The sequence below is a fragment of the Eptatretus burgeri genome, chromosome 10, assembly GCF_056783735.1.
Source record: "Eptatretus burgeri isolate ZD-2024b chromosome 10, Ebu_testis_v1, whole genome shotgun sequence".
NCBI classification, from domain to species: Eukaryota; Metazoa; Chordata; class Myxini; order Myxiniformes; family Myxinidae; genus Eptatretus; species Eptatretus burgeri.
In genome coordinates, this window is record NC_140970.1 from 41,712,174 (window position 1) to 41,732,853 (window position 20,680).

Consider the following 20,680-nt stretch of genomic DNA (forward strand, 5'->3'; position numbering starts at 1 on the left):
CACAATGCATGTTTGTGCTTCTTTTCCATTTTTCTCTCAAGTTTCCCTCTCACCCTGTCCCAAACTCCAGTCACGAAACTGACAATGTTGTGAAGTTTTTTTTTAATGTTTTATTTTGACATTTTTGTCTGTATTTGCTCACAATTTCCATCTTATCGAGTAATCTTATTTGTTATTAGTTTGTCTCTTTTGCTGCTTTTGATACACAACACCCGTAAATACCACTGGCGTTTGCATTGAAGTGTTTTAGACCCACACGTATGATGGCTGTCCATATTCAAGCAAATGTGGAAAATTGTACAAGTTGGAACTGCACGTGATGACGAGGTAAAAGTTATTGTTTTTTTTTTATTTTCAAAAATGCTTGAACCTCTAAAGCATGAGTCACATTTGCTCTTCGGCTAGGATACGGCGGCCATACCCCCCCCCCTTGAATTGACAGAAACGTGCAGCGGCCGCACAGTTTCTGAGGTGGCCTCGTGGGTGGCCCTATGCCGTATGGCTATCTTTTACAGGCCGTAGGGGTCTCCATGGAATTAAAGTGCGGAGTTATAACTTTTTTCATTTCTAGGTTGGCCATAGCAATTTGACAAGCCGTAGCCATGACGTAGATGTGTTCCACGTCGACCGTACGTAGGGTGTACGGTGGGCTCACGTTATTCGTACGTTTTCCGAAGGCTCTTCTCGATGAAAAATGAATTTTGCCAACACCCAAAAAATTACGGTGGCCACACGATTTCCACGTTCGCCTTATGGCCCCCCCTGCGGTCACCTTGTGGGCACCTTGAGCCGACCTTGCGTCTGCCTTGAAAATTCTATGGCCGCCGCAGGGACGCCCTAAGGTCACCGTGCGACATCAAATCAAAGACTGTATGGCACTCCCCACGTTTTCGGTCTCCACAATTTCTAAATACCCCCGTGCGGCTCCCCAAAAAATAAAAACATATGTGACTGCTACATTGTGTGACCGTGGAAATACTGCGGCCGCCCTATAATTGCTAGTGACCGTAGATTTTTAGACCTTACGGCCACCTAGCCAAATGTGACTGAAGCATTACTCATTGTCTTTCTGATGAGGCATCAAAAACAAAAAAGTCATTTCCGAAGATTGGCTGGTGATGTATGTAATGTGAGAACAGTGGATGAAATGAACAGGACGTTGATTCATGTCGGCTCACTGCCCTCGGAAGCAAGAAGTTGACGTTTTGGGTGTTAACACTTCTTCAGAACAAAAACTGCTTTAACCCACGTCTGTTAGAATTTGCAGCATAATAAAATGATACACAATTATTTGGAGGGATGATGGACAATTAAGATCCCTTGGAGAGATCTCCAATCTGTTCTGTGAATTATTTTTTTTTTAAATGCTAAACACTGTCAAAACCAGCAACTGCAGGACTATTTCTGGTGACGTGGACATATATTATGAATGCAAAATGTTAAAATTGCCAACTTTTGTGTTTGTTTCCTTGCTCCTCCTCCCCCCTTCCCCCTCCCCTTCCACCCCTATCCATTCCCTCAAACCTATCATATCATCTTTATTTTTTGTATACATAGTCGAGGCTCGAGGAAGATCTAGTACTAGTACACTGAATGGATCAGGATGCAACAGGACAAAAGGAACAGGAGAGAGAGACAGAGAGAGAGAGAGAGAGAGAGAGAGAGAGAGAGAGAGAGAGAGAGAGAGAGAGAGAGAGAGAGAGAGAGAGAGAGAAAGAGGAGGGAAACACCAACAACAGAGTCGAAGGCCAAGACAGAGAGAGGTGGACAAACAATGGGTGTGGGGAGGAATGGGGGAGGGGGGAGAAGAGGATGCATGGATTGGACAAGATATACACAGACGGAAGCTCCCTGCACGGAAAACGAGAAACTTTGAAGGAGGAGGGATTGCAGTGGGGTGGGGGTTAACAAGGTTTAAAAAACAAATCATGGTTTGGGTTGGAGATGATCTGAGAAGGTGTTGAACAGTTATCTTGAAGACCTGGAAGGAAGAATGAGATTGAAGAGGAATGTGGAAGTTGATTCCACAGGCAGAAAAAAAGAAGAACAAATGAGTGGAGGTGAGCAGTGATGCTGGATTTAGGTAGTTTCACCAGAAGGGGGTTAATTGGTGGACCATGTGAGCCTTGCAGAAACATGGGGGGAAGAGGGAGACAAAGCATGGAAAGAGCAGAAAGGAGGCGGAAGACGACAGAGAGACCACCGACTTGTCTGAGATGGCAAAGTGATAAGCCCAAAATTTTAGCTTCATCACAGGAGATTCCAATAATCTTAAAGGCCTTAGTTTCCATGGTATCAAGCTGAGCAAGATGTGAGGCAAGGGAGCCAGCCCAGAGGGGAGAGCAGTACTCCATCAAACTGTGGATGAAAGCCTCGTCGGTGGATAGGAGTTCAGGTGTGCCAAGGAAGAACTTTGAACAATGGAGGTGCCCAGTTGGTGGCTGGCTTTGGAGGCAAACGTTGAAATATGGTTTGCCCAAGAAAAATCATGGCAGAGACTGAGACCCAGGAGTTTGAATGAGTGAACATCCTCAAGAGGATTGTTAAGAAAGGGGATTGGAAGGTTTGCCAGACGATCCTTTCTGAGAGAAATAATGGGAGTGTGAGATTTGTCAGGATTGAAAAACATATTTCAAGTGTTTGACCAGTTTGTGATTTTTTTCAGGGTCTGAAGGGAGGGAGGAGGCTGCAGCCTGCCTGTCTGAAGGATGAGGGATGTCAGGACAGAGGGTGCAGTCATTAGCAAAGAGATAGAGGATTTTCCAGAGAGTCGGAGCGATCATTGATGAAAACCAGAAAAAGAACAGGGCCCAGAACGCTACCTTGAGGAACTAAAGCCTGAACAGGAAGAGGGGATGAAAGAACTCCATTTATGGCCACACGTTGACTGCGACAGGAGAGGAAGTCTGCGAGCCATGAGTGGAGATGTCCTTGCATACCAAAGGAAGAGAGTTTGGTGAGCAGGGCGAGGTGCCCGACCGCACCAAAGGCACGCGATATGTCTAGGGAGATGGCTCTGATTTCTTGCCTGGCATTGAGGATCTCCCTCCATTGTTGGGAGAGCAGAAACAACATTTCCAAAGTAGAGTGACCTGGTCTGAATCCAAATTGATGATCAGAAACCAAGCTATTGGAGAAGAGGAAGGATTTAATGTCTGAAGCGATGATGGAGTTCCATAACCTTGCTGATGATTGGGAGAAGGGTGGGTGATTGGTCTGTTGTTGCAGGGATCTGTTTTTGCACCTTTTTTGTGCAGGGCAGTAATGTTTGCTGATTTCCAAGCAGATGACCTTGAGCAAATGAGAGTGTGAATAGAACAGAGAGAGGATGAGCAAGAGCAGCAGAGCATGTTTTTAGGACACATGGGCTGATGCCGTCTGGACCGGTTGCAGAATCTGAGTCGAGGTTTGACAGCAAGCTCTCCACTTTGTCAGGAGAAAAGGACACAGGGTCCTGGAACAGCTGGGTGCAACTGGGTAAGGTGGGTTCAGAAAGCGATGGGTTTGGGACACAAGATTTAGAAGCAAACATGGAGTTTAGGCATTCAGCCTTTTCACGTGCAGTGTCAGGTGTGCGGCTATTTGAGATAAGGGAGGGGATGGAGGCGGAACAGACTAAAACAGACTTAACTAGATGCTACCAGGATTTAGAGGAGGGAGACAGATTTGAGAGTTCAACTCCGGCCATGTTGGTGCATACTGCTTTGCGAAATCAAAGACATCTTCAGAGCTGTCATATTCACAATCGCCATGCCTTCCCTTTAAGTTTTTCCTTCAGCATAAATGACAAAAATGATAATTAAAAGGATTTTTGAAGATCGGCATCACAGGTCTTGTGAAGATAGGCCTCAGTGATTGAGGCAGCAGTCTGTTGCCTCATACACCACCCAAATAACTGTGTGGCATTCTCTCAAGCAGGGCTTTGAGCATGGAGGTTATGCGGATCCTTGCGATTATTTCTGACTCTTCTATCTATATCCATTTATAAAAAGTAGTCATCAACTTACTTGGAATAAAAAATTTTAAAAGTCCATTTAATCACAAAAATGCCTTGTACGAATTGCTGCCATTTTATTATTCTTTGACAGCAAGAACCATTTAGAATAAAGTGTGATGGAGATGGAAGGAGCACACAAACAACCACAGCCACAATGACTGAAACAACAATACCAACTAATCCATGTTACAAAAAATTTTTTCACAAGTTTCACTTAATTTACATTCTCATTGAGACTCGCAGTTAGACATGCATTATCTTCTATGCTATAATCAGGCTGTTCAAGAGCGAGTGCATGTGTGCATCCAAGGTAGCGCAACGTCCCTTCCCCCATTCTTTCCCTGCACTAATCTATACTATAATAAGGCCATGCAAGAGCAAGTGCATCCATCCGAGACAGTGAAATGCCCCTTCCACCACTCTTGGTTCACAGTAAAAACTCACAGTGTAAGTATAAGAGTGTGTGTGTGTGTGTGTGTGTGTGTGTGTGTGTGTGTGTGTGTGTGTGTGTGTGTGTGTGTGTGTGTGTGTGTGTGTGTGTGTGTGTGTGTGTGTGTGTGTGTGTGTGTGTGTGTGTAAAAGTCACTGTTTTACTGTGGGGGGGTGACACAATCACCCAACAAGTAATGTCCCAGTTATTCTCAATTAATCCCTACCCGACCATTCCCACTCCCCTTTATGCCCATAATATGTTAAAGAAGTGTTCCATTTCATTATTGTAAAGCTACAAAACTCTTATTCTTTCCTAACAGCTTAATAAAAAAAAAAGGGCATGTGCAGCATACCTGCCCAAACACCTTTTGCAACATGGCTCGGCGTTCCACGGCAGCAGCATCCACATGCAGTGGTTCTACTCCTGCCCCACCAGTGGAAGGTAAATCAAAGAACAGATAGAGGCACTTCACGAGCGTGGATGGCAGCGACATCGTCGTCATGCAGTCCACAGTTTTCTGCAAAAAAAAAATAAACATCCACAGGGGTATCCAAGGTTAGACCATGCCATCTTAGACAGCACCTCTGTCCTTGGCAGAACATCAAGTATTTATTTTATTCAAATTAGTTGTACAAAGTGCATGCAATACAAGCAAGAAAAATCAGATATATGAAAATTATACTTTATTTCTCGAATACAGATTAAAACTCGAAAGAGCAATCAGACCCTTGCCAGTACTTGTTTTGTGTGGTGGTGTTGCATGTTTGTGTGGTGTTTCGTGTTTGTGTGGTGTGTGTACAATGCATTGACAACATATGTTTATGTTCATACAGCGGGCAAACACACATTTTTGATTTTATTGTATAGATTCACCACCTTCCAATCGTATGTATTTTATAGACGAACTTACGTCCGTATTTTATAGATGCCGACACGTATTTTACTGAAGTAGATGTATTTTTATTGTACATAATTTAGACATGCACTCATCTATCTATAATTCTTGCAGTGTGTGTGTGTGTGTGTGTGTGTGTGTGTGTGTGTGTGTGTGTGTGTGTGTGTGTGTGTGTGTGTGTGTGTGTGTGTGTGTGTGTGTGTGTGTGTGTGTGTGTGTGTGTGTGTGTGTGTGTGTGTGCGCGTGCGTGTGTGACAGCTGTTTTTCGACAACCACTGGTCCGATCTAATTGAAACTTGCCAGTTATATTGCTGGGGACCTGAGTATGTGCCTTTTCAAGGTTTGATATTAATTGTAAAAGTGCTTCCAAAGTTATGGCCATTTATTTACCAACCAATGACAAGACACATTGCTGCGTGGGCATGGCCGATGGGGAAGAGATTTGCAGCCGCGTTCCCCATTAAGGGTAACAAAACAACATACGGACTTCCGGATAGTGATGACTTACTGTATTCTAATAATTTCTCGATTTCTTATGCGCATTTATAGATAAACACAATGCCCCAATCCAGTCGTCGTTTATGAGAATGAAGGAACGGCCTGTGTCATTGTTGTTTCTGGCTCACGGTTTGAAGTTTTATTTTATTTTTTTTTTGTGATGGATGACTTGCTCTTTCTGCTTGAAGAGAAAAAAGGAGCCTGGATAACTATCTGAGAGTGACACTTCATCAAGTGAACACATGTATCACTGCATTGGGTTTTTGTGCAACTGAGTGTAGAATTTGAGCAAAGGCTGGTTTTTTGAAGTCGGCAGTGGAGTCACAGTTAAATTATCGACAATTCTGTTCTTCAAGCTTATAAAACATGCTACTTTCCAACACTTCCAGGAACTTACAAATTTTCTCATCCCATGCTGCAACTACACCAGTATTACAAAAATAGAAAACACAAATAAACCAACAGAATGTGTTGTGAGAGGTTCTGCAATGAGGCGCATGGAGGATCGGGATGCTCTCAAGGAGGAAACCACCTCAGGGATTGAAGAATTGTGTGACATTAAATGTTGCTCGAGTTAACATTCAAAAAAGGTACAACAGACAAACCTGGCCAGATGAAGCAAGCAGCTTGATGGTCTTGAGAAGCATCCAGCCCCGACTGGTTTCCTCGCTCTGGTGAATCTCCAGGAACTGGACGATGGCACAGCTTGCAGCCTCTAATCAAACGTGAAACGGTCAAGTTGTAGGGAGCTATGCTGAAGCAGTGCTCGTCATTGATGAACTCGCAAAACAAAACCCTTGTTAACCATTCATATTCAGAAGAAAGTGTGGATTAGTATATTTTGTTCATATTGGAAATTGTAATCTAAATCAAATGAAAGACCAACAACTACATTGGAGTCATCAGAAGGAACCCAAATAAGCAAAGAGCAAAGATGGACTCATTAGGAGGAACCTGGATGGGAATAAAGTTTCAGCTGCTACGTCCACTGGATATTTTATTCCACTGGCAAACCCATCCAGGCGCAGCCAAGTGAGCCTTACCTATACAAAAAAAGATATTTTATAAGAATTCACTTCTCCTGGACAGACAAAGAAAGAGAAAATAAGAGTAAAAGAGAGATAAAATAAAAGGAAATTAACAAAAAGAAAAGACAGCAAGAAAAAAAAAGCAAAGATAGATTTTTTTGATGCAATATAAAAGACTCATTTGATTCACATCAACAACAACAACAACAAATAACAACAATAAAAAAAAACTTGGTGACATCTCAAAAGAACTTTTGGATCCATTCCGATCCGACATATCACACTCGGTGAAGGAGCGTTGGGGCTGCCAAAGCAGTTTCTTGGCAAGGGTCATGCTTGGTGGTTTGCCAACCCTCTTGCAGTAGTTAGGGCAGGAATTTGCAACTTGGCCATTGTGCCTGCGATAGCTCACCTCCTTTTCACAAAGGATACTGTGGGATCTTTAGCGTTGACCAACTAATGTCTTTGACGGAATGCCTAGTTTAACATCCATCCGAGGGACGGCACACACTAATGAATCATCCTGCCTGTGAAACACCAGGATGACAGTTTATACCTGGGTCGGGATTCAAACCAGGGCTAGGCAATTTAGGGACAAGTGTACATACCACTAGTCCATCCTGTCAGCTCTTTGCATGCAAGTACAAACGGTCTGACAGGATAGGGCAGAGGTAGTGCCACCTGCCTCTCAGATGCCTAGTCTGCATTTGATTCTCAGCCGACAATAAACTGTAGGATTGGTGCTTCGCAGGCAGGGTATTGTAACACAAAATATGTACAGTCCCTCGGATGGACAAGATATGGGGACCCATTTGTAAGCATGAGCTGGTATATGTAACAGATCCCTCTTTGGACAAAGAGTGGACAAGTTTATCACTGGCACAATGAGCAAATTACAGATTCATGCCCAAAGTTAGTATTCCTGGTGGAGAGGATGTGGGCATCCTCTTTCTCCTGAACACTCAATCTATATCTATATTATATTTATGAGTTTATGAGTTTATGAGTCTAACATATATTTATGAGTAATTATAAAGTCTAAACAATATCCAGAGATTAGATACAAAATTGTAATTGTACAAAGTATTATTGTTAAAGCAGAGTGGGAAAGTAAGAAACAAATGGAATGAAAGGTTTGATTGAGCATTTTTTTTCAATATCATTAAGAGTATCATCATGACTAGCGAGACTAAGTTATGAGGATCACATTAGAAATGAGATGATTATGAGAGGATCTGATTGAGATATTTAACATAATGATAATGAAGAATATGGACAAAATAAGTGCAGAATAGTTCTTCAGCAGAATGTACACTGACAGCGACAGGACCAGGATACACAGTTTTAGAGTAAAGAAGAGGAGGGTTAGGATGGTAGTAAAGCAGGGGTCTTTCACTCAGAGAGTAGTAAAGGCATGGAATAGTCTCTCTGCAAAGGTAGTGATAGCAGGAACAGTAGATAGTTATAAAATGAGTTTGATGGGCATGCAGCGGTGGGGATAGGGGGTAATTGGATTTTGGCACAATTGTGCAGGCTTGATCAGCCTCTTGACCTCCTCCTGTATTTAACTTCCTTGCATATCTCCATGTACTCGTATATCATCATCAATTTCATAATTAAGTCCATCAGATGTGAAATTGGTGAAAAGGTTTGCATGTGATACAGCATGCATAATCACAGTGGATAATGAAACAACTGAATCGGTAAAATTCACTCCATGTTTTGATGATGAAGGTCAATTATGGATAAACTTGTTTCAAATGTGGAAGTCTCGACACAAGACTGACTGACCTGTGGACCTGTTGGAAGCTCGCCGCCGAATCTCTGTCACCATGAGTCGTGAAACGTGGGTAGCAAATTGCAGCAAGTCCACAAATTTTTCTGCCATAGTATTTGGAGGTGCATCAGCAAAGACCTGCAGGACATGTCGAAGTGGATGATTAGACCACATCCGTTTTAATTTGTGTTTTACAGTCTCACTAACACTTATAATTCAAAAATCGAAGTACAAATAAAATTGGAAGTTGCTTTATTAAAATTTTGTTATGCAAGTCCAGCAGTAAAAATTCAAGCATTTGGGTTCAGTAGCAGCTCTCTGAATCTATTAAAACCTATTTTTATTCAGTCCTCAGATGATGCAAACAAACAATTACCTTTTTGTGTACTCTTTCAGTATTCTTAGTCTCCTTTTACTCCAAGTGTACTTTTTCAATGCATCACACAAACAGCTTCAGATTGAACATAAATCGTTATGACATCCGTGTTCATTTACGATTGTTCAATCTCTGTGCATGTACACTAAAATAATGATTTTAAAGATCATATAAAAAAAAATTCCAGAAGTTTACCACTGTTGACGCAGTGTCTTATACACCACCTTATTTAATATGTCCAACACAGTACAGCAAAACTGGAGGTTTTTGGAAGTGGCAAGAAAGCGATTTGTGTTCTCCAGTGTTCAAGTATATAATGCAATTGAAATAAAATAAAGATTTAAAGGTCAGAGAAAAAAAGAAATTCTGGAAGTTTACCGCCATTGATGCAGCCTTTTTTACACCACCTTATTGAACAAGTTACATTTGTTCTTCGTGCCTGGTGTTTGTGCCCTTTATGACATCGTTAAAAAGAGTAAGTTTCCTGTTTGGAATTATTTTCAATTCTGTTTGACTGCCAGACAGGCACACAGACTAAAAAAAGGATCTCACAACTCTGTGCATGTGCGATCGGGTCAAATGCAGAGCAAAAGTACTGCAATACTACAGGTTCATGAAACTGACATTTGTATACAGACAGATAGACAGACAGAAGTGAACCTTTTGCTTAACCACATTTTTTGCTTTGTGTGCACGAGGCAATTAAAAATTAATCGTATCCGGATCTGGATCTTCACTAAAATCAAACCAAATTCATTCTTGTCACACACCCAAACTGTCCACCAAGTTTCTTCCAAATCCGTCCATAACTTTTTGAGATATCCTGCTCACAGACAGACAATCAAAGACAGACAGACAGAGGTGAAAACATAACCTCTGTCCACTTTTGATGGCAGACATAAAAACGTGTACAAAATGATACGCTCATAAGCCACTATGGCTTTTCAGTGAATTAATAAGCCTTTAAAAGTCACAACTTTCATTCTCGAGTGCTTTCAGAACCAAGACTGTTAAATATGTCAGAATATACTTTCTGTAATTCACGGATCGGTGTTTGTGTGTTTGTTTATGTGTGTGTTTGTCGTGCTACTGGTCTGATTACAAACAGTACGGACTTGCTACATATGATCAGCATGACCCAATAAATGTATAGGGGTATTTTTATCTTTGCCAGTGGTCTTGGAGGTGGGGGGCGGGGTGAGGGGGGGGAAGCAGGACGCAAATTCTCTATGTAAATGTGTATCGTGGAGTGCCGCCTCCAGGTGGGAGAGGGTATTACAAGTCTCCACCATTTACAGAACAGTATTCCTGTCCCCACGTTTTCCAGTGCAGTGAGGTGTTTTGAATTATAAGCAGTAGGTATGTTTTGGCTTCATGCACGTAACTGGGGGTATGTTTTTGCGTATACAAAGCTGTCAGGTGCCTATACACCGCCCAAATAAAGGTATGCGTCAGACAACATGTTGCATGCTTGGAACAATATCGCCTACAGGGCGGGTCCTCTACTAGTATCATTAAAGTACCAAATCAGGAGATTTGCAAAATCGCTGAATTGTACTTCTGTCTCTCAATTTTGGCCGTCAAGCAAAACAATGGCTGAAGCGATTACAATGACTAACAAGAGGAAGCAACATCGACGCTTGGGTATTATAACCGTACGATAACAAATACAGCTAGAAAGCATCTGAAAATGCAAAGGCCGTCTGCTTTGTATTAGGATGACTTCTTCTTCTGTATGCTAAACGGTACCTTTGACCTTTTGACCAAATGCTAAATTTGTCTTCTCCATATTCTCATAATAAAGCTTTTGTTGAAATTTTAATAACAAAAGCTCAAATGATTATTAAAATTTCAGGTCAATTGGAAGAGAATAAATGATTTTATGTGTTGCTGACTTTTGACCTTTTTACCAAATTATTTATTTGTCTTCTCCATATTTTCATAATAAGGCTTTGCTGAAAATTAGATGACAAAAGCTCAAATGATAAAAAAAAAGTTACTGTTCGGACACACACACACACACACACACACACACACACACACACACACACACACACACACACACACACACACACACACACACACACACACACACACACACACACACCAGTGCAAAAACCCCATCTCCCACTGTGGATGGGATGAGCACATAAAAAGCAATTGGATGAAATAAAAAGAATACAACCACAATATACCTCCAGCTGCTGAAGGCCATTTACACGCAGTTCATTTCCTGCCATAATGTCTTCAGTGAATTGCAAGGTGGATTTCAAGGCAACGTTGATTTCGAGGTACTGCAAAATGCATAATTTACGAAGCAAAAGGACCCAGAATAAACTGCAACACAGTATATTAAAAACAAAGAAAGAACAAACGCAGCCTCGTGCGCCAAGTATTGGGCTGACTCAAAGCGAACAACAGCTTCCCATGTATCCTTCCTCCCATGCTCATTATAACATTAACCCTGAGAGAAAGAAGTCTGCGGCACACATTAATTATGCTATGAATGCAAAACCTAAAATCAAGTAGGATAAAAAGTACGATGCAAAACATGGGAAGGAACTATAAGTTTTTGGGAAATGCAGGTCCTCCTCCAGCATAGGGTCTGTTATGACGATACTTCTGAAAGGAAACGGCAGCAGATCACATTAATTATAATCCATGCACCCAATTATGTCACAGTTTTTTGGGATGGGTTATGAACGTCATAAATTTAATTCTTCACTCACATCGGTTCATATATCAGATATATGATGTTTCAGAATTTTGGATAAGGATTTCAATTCAACCAATTATGTCTGGAATACCACTTCACCAATAACATGATTGTGATCACTATATATATATATATATATATATATATATATATATATATATATATATATATATATATATATATATATATATATATATATATATATATATATACATATACACCTCATGGGGAGTTGATGACATATGCCAAGTTAAAAAATTTTTCCTTGAGGGGTTTCGGAAAAAATTATTTCCAAATTTCGGAGAAAAAATGGCTGCCATACCATGTGACCTATGACATCAGAATTAGTAATAAAATATTTTCCATGGGAAGTCCCTCCTATATTTAAAGTTTGGCAACAATTGGACAAGTGGTTGCAAAGAAAAACATTTTAAAACCAACAAATATAGATGCAGACACAAGCAGACAGACACACACAAACACAGAGACAAGGGCACTGCAATAGTCTCACATCCCCTTTGGGGCGAGACTAATAAAACAAGAAGAAAAAAACATTAAAAAAAATGTAAAAACAGAGGGGAAAATCTCAAAAAACAGCCAAACAAGGGAGGAATGACACCACATTACGACACCACAATCCTCATGGATTACCATCACGACATATTTTGCCATTTTACTTCTTTCGTGGGATTGTGATGGAACAACGACGTCAAAAGAAACAGTGTAGGAATCAAAATTTAAACATGGCTTGTAAAAATTCAAGTCCCTATAACAATGGATTGTGATTAAATGTATGAAGACAGAAATAAAGAAATATTGTGAAATAAGACACCGATAATGAAAATATTTAGGAATTGGACAAATAAAAACAAAACAATTTCTTCATCATTCCTTCCTCCCTTGTTTGGTTGTTTTTATTATAATTCCATCTTGACATGCTGTTTCATTTATTAAAATGCTTTTTTGTCACTTGTATACATCGTATAATTATTGTTACTGACTCGGGGTTCGAGGCTCGCCACGAGGGGAAACACTCGGGTCCTTCCCGAACACCCGGTCCTGAAGCCGCCGGGCACAGATAACTCCGCACACCGGCAGGTTGCTGAACAACCATGAACTTCCAATCCTGGCAGGGTAACACTACCTCACATGATACCTTACCTGTGGATGGCCGAACCAATTGGGGTCTCATGCCCTCAGTGAACACCCGGATTACTGCCGAGCAATATAGTGAGCGTGCGCTGGCTAACAAGGGCAAATTAGTGGGGCAGAACTTCCCGGATAAACTAACGTGCAGACCATACTGGACCAATGAAGGAAACGACAAAACGGGATGGGTAAATTTTGACAAAGGCAATTTATTAATAAGCAATGGTGTGGAAAGGTCATGCGTCACAATGAAGGGTTTTATTACAATATGTTCAGCAGGTAAAGCAAGGATTCATTGGATGTGGCAAAAGAAATACAATCAGATACAAAAAGAAGACACAGAGCAGAGCTAAACCAATGTAAAGAACTTTCACATTCTTACCTTCTACAAACATTGCAGGCACCATCATGCACATACCCAAGGAAATTAGAAAGTTCACAAAGAAGATAGGCAATTGAGGGTTTTTAGATTTTGTTCAATACCTGGCGAAGCTGGCAGACAGACCTATGCTTTCCAGTCACATAGGAGGGAAGAGAAGGGAAGAAAACTGGGGATGCCTCTGGTGTGTGAGTGGGAGGTGCAAATATCATGCAAATGTGTTGCAGAAGAGGAGGAGTGAAGGAGTGCAGATCAGTAATTGTTCTTTAAGTGATTTGCATTATCAGCAGACGAAACAGTAGATGGGAGAGACAGGCATGTAAGATGATAGCTTACTGCGGTGTGTGAGAGAGTCTGTAAATGTTAATGGTAATGAGTATTGGCTGTGGAACGCAGCAGAAATCGAGCACCGATGACCCAGTGATGACCCGGCAACTCCCCAGTAACGACTCGGTGACTGCTCGCTTGGCTCGATCTCTGTCACTCTCGCTTAGTGACTGGCACTCGGCTCGAGCCTGGTGAGTCCATCGGATCGTTGAATCCGTCGGATCGGTGAGTCTCCCGTCTGAATGAACCTCTGTTGCTATTTTATTGCGCCTGGGCGAAGGAGGAGCCAGAAATCGAATCAAAAAGCCCTTCAGGAATTTCTGAGCATCCTCATTGGCGTGCAGATGCCACTCTGAGGAGTAGCCCTGCCCCACCAGACTCCAGAGCTGAAAATAGCATAATTTGCTCCCGGGCTCAGCCACACAACAGAGCTCCAAGATTTATATTGAGCACGGGTTTCTGGGAGCGCTCTCCGACCATGAACGCGCACTGGGCTCCATTTGAGCATTGCTATTTAGCAGCGTGCCAGAGCTACACACACATCACTGAATGAGTCCCAGCACATATTTGCACTTCAAATTACACGCCAAAGTGCTTTGACTCACAAATGTCCTCCATTCCATAGCATCCCAAAGGACTGTGGTGAGCGTCCTAGGAACTAACTGAAGTTGCGGCAATTGTAATGAGGTGGGCTGCCCCCCCCCCTTCCTGATGTGATACAGTCATGGAGAGCACAACTTAAGTTAATGGCATGGTCCTCATGTTTCATGAAGAGTTTGGTCTGCATCTGGCTGGAGGTTTGTGAGAAAAAATTTAAATAAATTACCTGAATTTTTGGTGAAACCTCCCCTTGTCAGGCTCTTATAGGGGCGGATCTGGATGGGGAGGGCAACCCCATGAGACCTTACTGTTCTGATGTATCGCACCAAATTTGGTCCATAATCGGTCATGTACTTTGAGAGGAAAATATGTTTTGAGGGATTGTGGGAGGAAGGCCATGGCCCCCTTTCCAGGGGAGATATGGCCATGGGGAGCATAACTTAAAGCTTAGGGCATGGTCACAATTCTGGATGGCCAGTTTTTCTGAGATTTCTGAGAAGATTCTGAGTTGGTTTCTGAGAAGATTTATGAATAAAACACCAAAACTTGGGGCAACCCCCCCACCCCCCTCCTTTGACTCATCTAAATGGGCAGATATGGATGGGAAGCACAACCCCATGAAACCTTACTGTCCTGATGCATTGTTCCAAATTTGCTCTGTATAACTCAGGTAGTTGGGGAGAGTCAGGAAGTTGAAGACGTTTTAGTGAAAATGAGGGATTTGAGGAGGGGCTCATTGTCCCCTTTCTGAGGGAGATACGGCCATGAGGAGCACAACTTAAGGTTAGAGCATGGTCTGGATCTGTCTGGCCATTTCAGAGAAGAAGATTTTTGAATAGAATACCAATATGTGGGACAACCCCCCCCCCCCCACCCATTCAATCCCCTGTCGAGGGTGTACATATGGATGGGGAGCACAACCCCATGAGACCTTGCTGCCCTGATGCATCATCCCAAATTTGGTTCATATCATTCAGGTAGATTGTGAGAAGAAGTTGGTTTAGTCAAATGTTAACAGGCGTACATACATACGTATACATACAGGCGGACACCAGGACCCACTCGATGAGCATATTTCAGAGAAATACCCAAAAAATAAAGGTGTGAATTAAACAGTCAAAGGACGGATATTAAATAGTATATTTCTGTCCACACTCCAAAGGTCACCGTTCAGGATCCTACCTTGTTGAAAACTGGCAGCATTACGTACAGCTTTTCTTCCTGCTCCCTTTGTGTGATAGGGCGAGGAGCATGACAAAGCTCCAGGAAGAGCCTGCGCAGGTGCATGAGGCCCAGAGCATTGTCTTGGGGCGAGCCCTCGTCTGTCCGCTGTCGTATGAAGCGTTTTACGACATTCATCTCGCTGCCTGCACAGATCCCACATCACAGCCACACAAGATACTCAAAACAATCTGCAAATTATTCATAAATGTCTAACTGGTTGACCTTTTCTGCGAGTTACATACATTAATTCTAACATACCTGTTGTTTTTATTGCAATATGGTTATCAAAGACTCAAGCGACTACGTGGTACATGATTTCAAAGTCATGGCAGTAAACCTTCAGGGCTGTGAATGCGGCTTCAGTGACTCACAATCCTCATCATAAAATCAAATTGAAAGAAAGTATTGACTGCATAATAAAGGTGATGTGCATAACAATGGAAGTGCACAAAAATGCTGCTGGAAAGGAGACTTAAAGAGAAAAAAAAGGATTAAATAAAACCCTATGAGAGCAAAAGAGGGTACGAGAAGAGAGTTGGGTGATGTGGATTGAGAAAAGTTAATGTGTGGTCTGCATCATAGAAATGGGAAACCTTGAAGGAGCAAATGTGTCGGGTGTGGACTGTAGAGTATGTCTATTCCAGTGAGGTGTAAAGGTAGAGGCAGAAAGATACCAGGGTGGATGAGCAGGGAGATAAGCAGTACTATCAAACATAAGCAGAAGGCATTCATCAAGTACAAAATACAGAGCTCGATCAGTCTGATTCACAACTGTATAGAAAATAATTCATCAAACCAAAATAGAAGATGAAAATTACCCCCATGTGGGGGTGACGGTCATCTCTATAATGTTTTTTACTGTCATAATTGATGAACCGTTGCCAGATATCTCCTAAAATGACAGACTAGATAGGTTTTGAAAATGGCGACTTTCACAACTTTCATGACCTCGTGACCTTGACCCTGACCTCGAATCCGGGAAAAATATTTCGTTGGGTATCACTCATCGACCTCTACCCACATACCAAATTTCATCAAGATCGGAAGTAAAAAGTTTTCTTTGTACCGGGAGGTGTTTTTGACCATCTTCCAGGTTACGTGGCGGCCAAACGGGACGGAAATTCAAAAATCTGTCCGGTTAGATACAAGATAATATTTTTTACTATCATCTATATTAATATTTTGGCACGCCCCTTTCTTTGTTCCACCATCAGATTTTTGTTACTGCAAGAAATGAAACAAGATTTGGCACATATACTTATGATATTATTGTCTTCCTTAAGAGGCCCCTCAAAATTCGTTTTGATGCATTTTCACAAACTCCAACGGATTCCATTCAAATTCAGTACGATTATGGCTTTTGGTCCAATTTAGGTCATTGGCCATAAAAGTTTTTCCATAACACTTCCGATATTCGAAAAAAATCGATAAATCGATATCCCTTATGGGATTTTCCATTCAAATCCACTCAAGTTTAAGGCCTACGGGGGACGCAAATTTCCACTTTGCCCCGGGCGCTGTTTACCTCCGCTACGCCAAGCTGTTAGGGTTAGGGTTTGGGTTGGTGTTAGTGTTAGTGTTAGGGTTAATTACCCTCACACTAACCCGAACAGCTAACCCTAACCCTAACCCTAACAGCTAACCCTAACACTAACAGCTAATCCTAACCTTAACAGGTAACCCTAACCCTAACCCCAACCGCTACCCGCTAACCCTAACCCTAACCGCTATCCGCTAACCCCTAACCCCTAACAGCTATTCAGGAAATTTGCAAGAAAGTCCGGGCAACGCCAGGCTTTATTGCGAGCCCGAGTAACGCCGGGCTTTACTACTAGTAATCAATAAACAGTTGCCAAATATCTTGTAGAATGGCAGACTAGATAGGTTTTGAAAATGGCGATTTTTATAACTTACGTGACCTCGTGACCTTGACCCTGACCTTGAACCCGGACAAAAGTTATATCGTTGTGCAACACGCATCGACCTCTACCCACATACTAAGTTTCATCGAGATCGGAAAGAAAAATTGTTGACAGACGTATGGACGGCTGACATTTGGTCCGGTTTCATTAGGTCATCTCGGTAGAGATGATCTAAAAAGGTTACAGCAAAATAAATTAAACATAACAGTAAAACATTCATTAAGTATATATGGGGTAAAGAAAAGGTTAAGATAAGTGTGGGCCCCTGGAGGAATAGCAAAGGGAGAATTGATGAATGATGAAGGTGAGAAAGCAGGCTTATTATTAAAAATATATATATATATATATATATATATATATTCCCTTCTATACATTTACACAAGAACAGTCAGGGGAACTTCCAATCGCTTGGAGTCTCTATCTCAGAGGTGAGTAAGGGATTTTAGAGGATATCCAGGTTGGAGTAGAGCAAGTAAAGAAAGAGCTGGGAAAGCTAAGGGATAATAATAAAAGCTCCAGGGCCAGACAATATGCACCCTGGAGTATCGAGGGAGATGGCAGATCAGATAACCGTGATGTTAACCAATATCTTTAACAGCTCACTGGAGTCAGGACAGGTACCATAGGATTGGGGAGTAGCAGATGTAACACCGTTACTTGAGAAAGGTTCCAGAGAATAATTGGGGAGCTATCGACCTTTTAGTTTGACTTCAGTTGGAGTGAAGATGTTTGAGCTGTTCGTTAAAGAACAGAGAGGGAACCATTTGAAGAATTCCTCACTAACTGAGGCTAGTCAGCATTGATTTACCAAAGGGAGGTCATATTTAACAAATTTGTTTGAGTTTCATGAGGCACTTTCTAACTGGAAGGATGGGGGAAGTGCAGTGGATGCAGTTTATTTACATAGACTTTCAGAAAGCTTTTGATAAGCTACTCCATAGGAGGATGTCAGCAAAGGTGATGGCTTGTGGAGTGGCTGGTCAGGTAGCTAACTGGATTACAAACTGGCTTAGTGATAGGAAGCAAAGAGTGGCTGGGAGTGGGAGGATGTCCAGCAGAGAGGATCCAAGTAAGGGGGTACCTCAGGAATCATCAGTTCTGGAATCATTATTTTTCAAAATTTACATCAATGATTTGGATAGTGGGGTTAAGAGTAGGTTTTCAAAATTTGCAGATGACACAAAAGCTTGGATGTAAGGTAGACAGCAAAGAGGGGTATGATCAGATTCAGGAGGGTTTAGAATTAGCTACTTTAATGAATTGGACAAAATGTTGACAGATGCAGTTTAACATCAAGAAACGTAAGATGTTTGGGATTGACAAGAATGATGGAAAAAAAGGACTATATAATGTAAGGGGTAGTTTTTGGAGTGTGTCACGCAGGAGAAGGAACTGAGGGTGGTAATACTGTATATATGGGGGTAAGCAGCCAACACCGTGCCAAGCAGCTACAGGGAAAGCTAATAGGGGTTTAGGTCATATTTCCAGTGGGATCAATGATAAATCAAAGGAGATAGTTTTCATAATAAACCACTTCGCGTTGTTTCGTTGTAGAATCATTTGAAATTATTTTTAGGGTGCATGTAAAGCAGTGAAGTCCAGCTCGAGGGGCAAGATGCACTTTTCAGCAATGTTACTTCCACGAAATTTAACGATTGGTGTTCAACTAAAACCTTTTTTTAAAAGGTGCACAAATACATCGAAGTAAAGCAAACACATCTCAGCGACATGAACACATCCATGCAATGAAAAATATAAAATGAAACAAAACAAAGAAAACCGCAGCGCGCCGTTCGAGTGATGCAACATCTGGCACACTATTTTTCTTCATCCCCCACCAATCTCCCGCTGCATCGTAGCATGATAGTGCTTGCTTTTGTTTTCTTTTTCCACTGTTATAAGGTGATTGCATTATGATAAATATGGCTTCAAAACACCCAGCTAATGTTAATGTTGCTTCTGAAATCAGTGTCTTGCAGAAGTATAACATTGGAGCAAAAAATTAAGGTGACAACGCACTTTGATTCAGGTGAATCGGTCGTGGATGTTGCCCCTTCCTCCCTCCCTCTCCCGTGAAATGAATGTACGTGAAGGCATTCTCCTCCAAGGCAAATCTCGTCGATGTTGAACACAAGTTCTGGAGGGTTGTTTCCGTGGTCAATGATGGCCTTGAAGGAGTTCTTGGAGTTTCAGGTGACCCCTCCCTCTCCCTAGCAACTCCTACTGACCCCACCGGTGCCACATCAGAGCAAAGGCATCAACACGACCAACATCAGCTCTGAAATAAGACTGGTGAGTGTTAAATTTAACTTGTTTCTGTTACTTTATTGACTACAAGTGTAATTTTTTTTCCAGATGTGTGTTATTTTAGCATCTATGTACTGTATATTAATCCGCATCATGCTATCGAAGATGCTAATGGAAGTTATAATTCCAATCATATCATCATCAGAACACATCCCCCCATTAATACATGCAAGTCTATGGGAAATTAGATCCCTCTTAACATCGTTTCGCTTTGCATCGCGTCCTTCTATAACGCATCTACAACGCCAAGGGAGGTATCACTGGACAATAATTTAGTGAGACCTCGTGTGGAATATTGTGTTCAGTTTTGAACACATGTGAGGAAGGACATTGTTGCCAAAGAGAGGGTACAGCACCAATAAACGAGGTTGATCCAGGACCTCTCCAGACTAAAGGCCCGGTCACACCTTGACGTTTTAGCCAACGGATGCAGATTTTTGAATTTTTTTTCTAAAACGCTGGCACACGTTGAATACGTTATGGGTAAGTTTTGATAACATTGAGAGCACGCTGAAAAACACTGCCATACGTCGTTGTACGTTGGCTTTAAACGTTGTACTTTTTGGTTGTCCTCAAATTTTTTCATGCTTGAAATTTCACAACGTATGCCGGCGTATGACTCACACGTTCCGCTACGCTGGCCACAAGTTGTATGCACGGTCTGCGATCGTTGACAGACGTCAACACAAGCTACTTGTAAGTTAATCATAAGTTGAGACACGCCGAGGTAATGTTTAGCGTACCCGAAACTTATTTCTAACCTATGATTAACGTGTTGTTGGCACGTTACGCGATCGTTGCCACATATCGACAGACGTTACTTTTAAGTTACTCATAGGCTGAAAGACGTCGGTATAATGGATCGTCCTTGCATCAGCGTCCACGGCCACGGCCAGGACACTTATTTGCAGCATTCTTCAAACTTTTCTTCGGCATGACGAGGATGTTCACACTCCGATGTCTAGCTTGGCTATGATTCCAATTGTCCATCGGCAACGTCTATTTAAAATAGTCGAGTTTGAGCGTTTTAACACGTTCAGAAGAAACGCTTC

At 41.8% G+C, this 20,680-nt stretch overlaps 1 protein-coding gene across 6 annotated transcripts in view; it reads right to left on the reverse strand.

Moving 5' to 3' along the window:
- WDFY3 (WD repeat and FYVE domain containing 3) overlaps positions 1-20,680 on the reverse strand; it is a 343,927-nt gene that overhangs the window by 259,701 nt on the left and 63,546 nt on the right. For 5 of the 6 annotated variants that reach the window (XM_085897990.1, XM_085897992.1, XM_085897991.1 and 2 more), the window contains exons 3-6: positions 15,358-15,542; positions 8,643-8,766; positions 6,429-6,538; positions 4,783-4,947 (exon numbers count right to left, since the gene is read on the reverse strand). In XM_085897990.1, the coding sequence (XP_085754116.1) occupies positions 4,783-4,947; positions 6,429-6,538; positions 8,643-8,766; positions 15,358-15,534 (576 nt within the window). In that variant the 5' untranslated portion in view covers positions 15,535-15,542. Of the gene's footprint in view, positions 1-4,782; positions 4,948-6,428; positions 6,539-8,642; positions 8,767-15,357; positions 15,543-19,340; positions 19,439-20,680 lie in introns of those variants that run through there. The other variant, XM_085897994.1, reaches the window with a different exon arrangement.